Source organism: Cyprinodon variegatus, unplaced genomic scaffold (assembly GCF_000732505.1).
Source record: "Cyprinodon variegatus isolate N-32 unplaced genomic scaffold, C_variegatus-1.0 Scaffold128, whole genome shotgun sequence".
Classification (NCBI taxonomy): Eukaryota; Metazoa; Chordata; class Actinopteri; order Cyprinodontiformes; family Cyprinodontidae; genus Cyprinodon; species Cyprinodon variegatus.
This window is the reverse complement of record NW_015150581.1, coordinates 97,623-104,022: the sequence shown is the minus strand read 5'-3', so window position 1 is coordinate 104,022 and position 6,400 is coordinate 97,623. Positions and strand designations below refer to the sequence as shown.

General features: G+C 35.4%; 1 protein-coding gene across 2 annotated transcripts in view; it reads right to left on the bottom strand.

Annotated features, from left to right (window-relative positions):
• Positions 1-625: 625 nt before the first annotated feature.
• The window catches only part of LOC107085565 (DDB1- and CUL4-associated factor 7-like), an 8,630-nt gene continuing 2,855 nt past the window's right edge, over positions 626-6,400 (bottom strand). The window contains exons 2-7 of one of the 2 annotated variants that reach the window (XM_015375956.1): positions 4,562-4,720; positions 4,291-4,402; positions 3,962-4,080; positions 2,655-2,864; positions 2,464-2,581; positions 626-2,258 (exon numbers count right to left, since the gene is read on the bottom strand). In XM_015375956.1, the coding sequence (XP_015231442.1) occupies positions 2,086-2,258; positions 2,464-2,581; positions 2,655-2,864; positions 3,962-4,080; positions 4,291-4,402; positions 4,562-4,720 (891 nt within the window). In that variant the 3' untranslated portion in view covers positions 626-2,085. The remainder of the gene's footprint in view (positions 2,259-2,463; positions 2,582-2,654; positions 2,865-3,961; positions 4,081-4,290; positions 4,403-4,561; positions 4,721-6,400) is intronic. The other variant, XM_015375955.1, reaches the window with a different exon arrangement.

Here is a 6,400-nt window from a genome sequence, read left to right as displayed (position 1 = left end):
AAAATGTTAAAATATTATGTACTGTATTCTGATAGTTTTTTAAATGATCAATTTTCTTCATTATACATCACTTCCAAAGCTGTAAAGTTAAAGATGTTAAGTTCAACAGCTGTGAATACTTTTATAAGCCAACATGAATGCTTGCAGGTGGATCTTTATTCGCCACATTTACATAAAAAATATCAACATTTAAAAACATTTTACCCACCTTTTTTATTTTAATAAAATTCTGTTAAATAACCTTCACATAAGGCATATACATTTGTATGATGAAGCTTATTTGAAATACATAATCAGGTCTTTGTATTTAGTATTAAATTGTAGTTACTCAAAATGATTACGAATGTATTTATTTAAATATATTTATCATTTGAATCACACAAAGATAACCCGGATTCATGAGATTCAACAATAAAAAAAATATTTGAAATATTCAGCATAAATTTTGAGTCAGTGTTCAATAATTCTAATTACATAAACTAAACAATTATGTATTTTAAATAAATAAGCAATATCAAAATTATGAATATGCATCATATAAGGTTTATCTAATAAGCTAATAGCTTTGTTTTAAAATGATCTAAAAGTAGATTAAATGGGAATTTGTCATGTAATAAGAGAATTTACATTTTCAAATTTGAAAGATTTTTGTGAGTTCACACAAACTTCAGAAATTTTCCTCCTGAATAATATCTGAAGACAGTTATCAGTATTTTTACAGACAGAAACTGATTTATTCTCACAGAATACCTTAAACCTGATCGATAGCGAGCCAGCAAGTAAATACCCATTAGCAATAAATTAATCCCACTCATTAGTTCACATACAGAATTATCCTAATTGGAACAAAAAAGGGTCATTTTTTTCTTTTAAATTAATCCTAAACTGCACTTCTAGCAGTTTTTTAAAGCAACATTTATTTTTTTTAGTAATGAAATAAACGTAGCAACAAATGAAATATCGTATAAATCTTGAATAATTACAAATTCAATGAAGATCAGTACAGCAGATTCCACAAAAAGAACCAGTTAAAGGTAAACTGCAGTCCATTTTCTTCAGCAGATGAACACAATGAGCCAATAGCAACGATCATATTAAAGCATGCATACAACTGTAGCTTATCTCCTAGACGACGATAAAAGCTTAATTGTTTTTAATCTTGTGTGTTGGTCTTACACAAGTAAAAGTAACAGTCATGTAATTATTTGAGTTGCACGGGGCTGTTTCTCACAACGGAGCCAAAATCTCAACAGGTTTATTTCATCAGGAGGTAGAGAAGGCAGCATGTGAACTTTGAAAACGTGGAAGCTTCTAGCACTGGCCTGGATTTTTTTGTATTTAATCCTGTCTCAACTTGCAGCATTGCACTTTATTCATTCTCAGGAAAAGCATCTTGTAAATACTCTGTATTAATGTTTGCTTTCCATCAAGTTACTGAGGCTCCATCTTTGATGAGCACCTATCTGATATCATAAACCTCCTATTTGTTAAATGATATACCAGTTATTGGTTGTGCAATAACCCTAATTAGGGTTAATAATTTGCTTATCCTCCCATGAGAAATAACCTCTTGCTCCATGTGAAAAATATTTTAGACCGTGAGGCATTGAGAGACTTCAGAAATATGCATTTTCCTTGATTGAATCCATTTTGCAGAGCTAAATATGACTTTGGATAGAATGATTCAGCGCCCTCTACAGGACTGCAGATAAACAGTGTGGCAGCTGTAGGAAAAGGTTTGTTGATTTTCACTAACTTACTGTTTCAGATCTTTGGAGAAATGAAATGACAAGCTTGAAAGATCCTTTCAGTGTCCTCCAGTTTTCCTGTATCATAAAGTGGTTGATATTCAGCTCCATAGTTTCTAATCCACAGTTTTATATTTAGCCTAACTGCAACTGCCATGCTTTTAACAAACAATACATCCAAATAAAGTCACACAAACAGCATTACAAAGATTAGCATCAAAATGAAGCCAGAAGTGCAAATTGAATATTCTTCCAAAAAAGTTTTTTCTTTATCCAAATTCCTGGCAGCTGAGAATATTTCTGAGCTGCTTTATGTCTCGTCTCTGTGTTTTGCTCCTCAGACTCTGAGGATTTCCAGGCAGTTGTTGTAACAGATTGCAATCCAGTCGGGCTGGGTGGAAGCCCACTGCACGTTGTTGATCTCTCCCTCTGCGGTGTAGGCCAGTATGGGGTCCTCTATGGCCCGCGGCATCTGCTGGATGTCCCAGATTAAAGCTTGGTGGTCGTCGGCTAAAACAGAGCAGGGGGTGTTTTAACAGATCAGTTTTTTCTGTTTACACAGAATGTAAATACTGAAACTTAAAACAATGATTAACTGTTTTCCCCTTTTTAATAAAATGTGTTGAACTTCATGTTGTCCTCAAAGTTAGTTGCTGCATATTAATGTTTCCTCTACAGAAGTTTGTTTAAGTCAGATTTAAAGAGAGCTGCAGACCTGCTGTACAGATATGACAGGAGGAGTGTGGCGCCCAGGCGACTCCATTCACACAAGCTCGATGGTTGCTGAGTTTAGCCACAGGTGTGCAAGGGACACGCACATCCAGGATCACCACCTGAGAACACAAGGGGGAATGTCTGAAAATACAGCTGCACAGGCAGATTGCAGAGTGACCCCAGAGAGCTCACCTCCATGCTGTCCATGGCCATGGTAGCCAGGTAGTTAGGGTCCTGCTTGTTCCAGCAAAGCCGCAGCAGTGGGTGGTGCTGAGGATCCTCGTAGATGATCGTGCTGTGCTCAAGGTGACGGAGGTCAAACATGCGGACCGACCCGTCTGCTCCGACAGAGGCAAACATGTCCCTGCCCCCACCAGCTCGACTAAAGGAGATGTCATACACCTTTAACGCAAGCAGAGATGAAGACCACTGTTCTGTTATTCACTCGCTAATGTCAACAGTATGGATCCAGTAGTACATGCATTTGTTCAGAACGGTCTCAATACAGGTCACTCATGAATATATGCCGACAAAGAATATTTTAGGTGAGACATATGACAGCTTGACTGTTCTAAGTCTAGATCAGAATAATATCAAGGGGTCAGATAAAACCAAAATAAGATTATTTTGGTACAAAGGCAAATGAACACAATACCTACTTTGAAGCATAGAGGTGGAAACATCATGCTGCGGGGTTGTTTTTCTGCATAGGGGACAGGACGACTGATCCATATTAAAGGAAATCAAATCAGGGCCATCAGTGATGTGTTTTCATTACAAATATGCGAAAACTATGTCAATATTTAGCTCATTTTGAAAATGCAATTTTTCGAATTGCTTTTTTATTTCCTTTGAATAAGAAATACAACCAAAATTGAAAGTGAATATGTTTGTTGACGTGATAAATCTTGAAAACAACATGGCAGGGATAGATGTAAACACCGGAGATAGATCCATATGTCAGCCTTTGTTCCGGTACTCATCGCAAATAAAACATAAAAAGGTCAGTTTTCTCCTTAATTACTTTTTTTTTTTTTTATCTGTATCCAGCGTTGTGCATGAACACGTTCAATGAATGGCATTCACTAAATATGTTCATATTTTTAGTGAACAGTCAACTGAACAGATCAGTTTTGAAGTAAGAAACGAGCAACACACACAGCTCATGTTCATGTTCAATTAATAACAACGCCTTTCATTGCTTACCGTCAGGTTTTACAGGACTTATTACAGCAAACAGCAGGACAGACCAGTATGTCTACTGCTAGTGCTATTCTGCGTGATTCAGACTCATCTGCTGGCATTTCTGATGCCAGTTTTGCAGAGCGCTTCGCAGAGTTTTATGAACTAAAAGGAAGAGTCGGACAGAAAAAAAAAAAAAAAAACTAACTTTTTACAACTAAACAAACAAATCCTTGCTGTTGCTGTTCTGCTAAATGACACACGAGCCATGGTACAAACAGGTAAGTGGTGAAACAGTGAATCAGTATGACATTTACCTCTTTATCATGAGCAATGAGCTGCGTCTTCACGTGACCCGACACTAAATTGACCCTGCCCAGCACCTGTCCGGTCTCCAGACCCCAGATGGTGCAGGTGGTATCTATACTGGAAGTACCTGTTCAAGCAAACACATCCATTTACCTGTTAACATGTTTTCAAAAGTTGCTGTGGATCAAAGAGTTCAGATTTGATTTGTTTTTTTTGACTCAGTATATAAGTTCATCAAACCTTTATTGCAGGTAACATATGGACTACTTGAAACAGAACCATACTTATAAAACTGAACAACCTGAATGAGTGGAGTAAACCAATTCAGTCAGGTTACCTAGCAGATTTGGGTCCACTTCATTCCAATCAAAGGATGTTAAAGGGGCACAGAAGTCGGAGTTTTTGTTGTTGTTCAGTAGGCACTCCAAACGGGTCTCTGTGTCGCTCACCTGCCAATGAAAAAAGGCTTTAACCCATCGATACTTTAGGGTTTCCATGAGTTCATTCAGCTTATGTGCAACAAAGCAAAGCTTGCTGCTGTAGTGATTTCAGATTTCCTCCATTGATTCTGGGACATGAGTAAGGACTAGACTGAACACTTTTCTCACCCTCCAAATTCTCAGGTAGTCGCCACTGGTGGCCAAAAGGTCGGGATACGCTCCTTTGGTGTCAGGAATCCATATTATCTTGGTAGTGGGGTACGGGTGGTCGAAGGTGTTTCGACACACAAACTCTGAGCTCTCTTCCTCCAAACCAACTATCTGCACCTGTGGACACACAGCAAAATCTCACCTGAGTGAGCCAGTGCAGTGTTACTTATCTGGACCAGAATATGGAGGCGAGTCAGTTCTACGGGTGGTGAGAAACCAATCAGCTGCTTAAAACCAGCCCATCAAATACAAATCAACATATATATATATATATATCTATATAAATTAGGGCTGAAACAAGTTACTCAAATAATTTAGTAATTGATTAATCATTAACTCGAATATAGAGACTCTAAAACACGCCTTTAGCAGACAGATCAATTCACTTAGAGCAGTTATTATATCAAGATTGTAAAAAAAAATATAACATTTTGCATCAGGATTAAAAAAATAATTTTCTTGTGTCAATATGCTTTATTCAGAACTTGTCAAGTTGAAAACCTTGAGTTTCACTTAGTTTGATTTCGTAAAAAGTCTTGTTTAAAGAACCTACCCGATCATTTATTTAATTGGAAGACAAAGAAAAAAAAATTAACTAAAAAGGTTTCGGTTTTATATGCTCCTAATTTATAATGCTTACATGCTAAACATTAAATATTTATAAATCATGCATAAATATGCAAATCCCTGGAAATTCATCACATTACAGATTTTATTTTGTTTTAACAATCCAACACAATGTAATACATAATAAGAAAATGGATTCATTCAATTTTCTCCCAACAACTAAAGCACCTTTTACCCTGGTAGCCCTAAATAAAATCAACTTTAAACCAACTACTTTCAGAAGGCACCTGATTATAAAAGAGAAAGAGGACAGACTGCTAACAGACCTCTGTTTCCTCGTTTATGAGGAGATAAAAAGTTTATAAAAAGCAGGTTTTGGGAATCCATTTTTGTAGCGCACATCTCTGACTTTTTTTTTTTATGTCTTTCTCTGATGTGATATCTTTAATGCTGTGTTTTTATTAGGTGTGGACAGAATATATACCACTGAGGGTATTTGTCTACATCTTTCAACTTTTTTATTTTAAAATATGTTGAAATATATAAACTTTCAAAAAATATTCTTAGTTACTAAATCCTTTTTTTTTTTTATCCTGCAAGATAGAACATCCAAGCATCCCTTTGTGATTGTGATACTGCTGCTTAGAAGCTGATAACGAGTGAGAGACAGAGTGCATACCAGGCAACCAAATTTCACTATTTTAGTTGACAAAAAAAACAAAAAAATAATTTAATAAATTTCTCAAATAAGTTTGGTGTGGCCTGTGAATGAGTCAGTAAATGCTTGCGGTGCCCTTACTGGTCAAAATGAGATTGTTGTTGTAAATAGTATTATATTATCAATACCACTGCAGCATTAATTTTTAATCAGAAACAAAGATTTTTTTCATATCTTTTTACTCATTCATATTTTTCTTTTGTTGATTTTTGGGATCCATTTTCTTCTAACATTTTATTATTAACTACACAAATTACCTACATGGGACACCTGCTCCATTTTTGCCTCATATTTATTAATTTCATATAACTTCATCTTATCCATTTTTATTTAATCCAGACATTAGAATAATAAAAAAAAAAAACTGTAAATATGACTAATCCAAAATAAATTAAGTGTTATAGCTTAAGCTTTACCTGTTTCAAATCCTGTAAAAAAAAAAAAATTATATACACACACACACACATATATATATATATATATATATATACATACATATATATATATATATA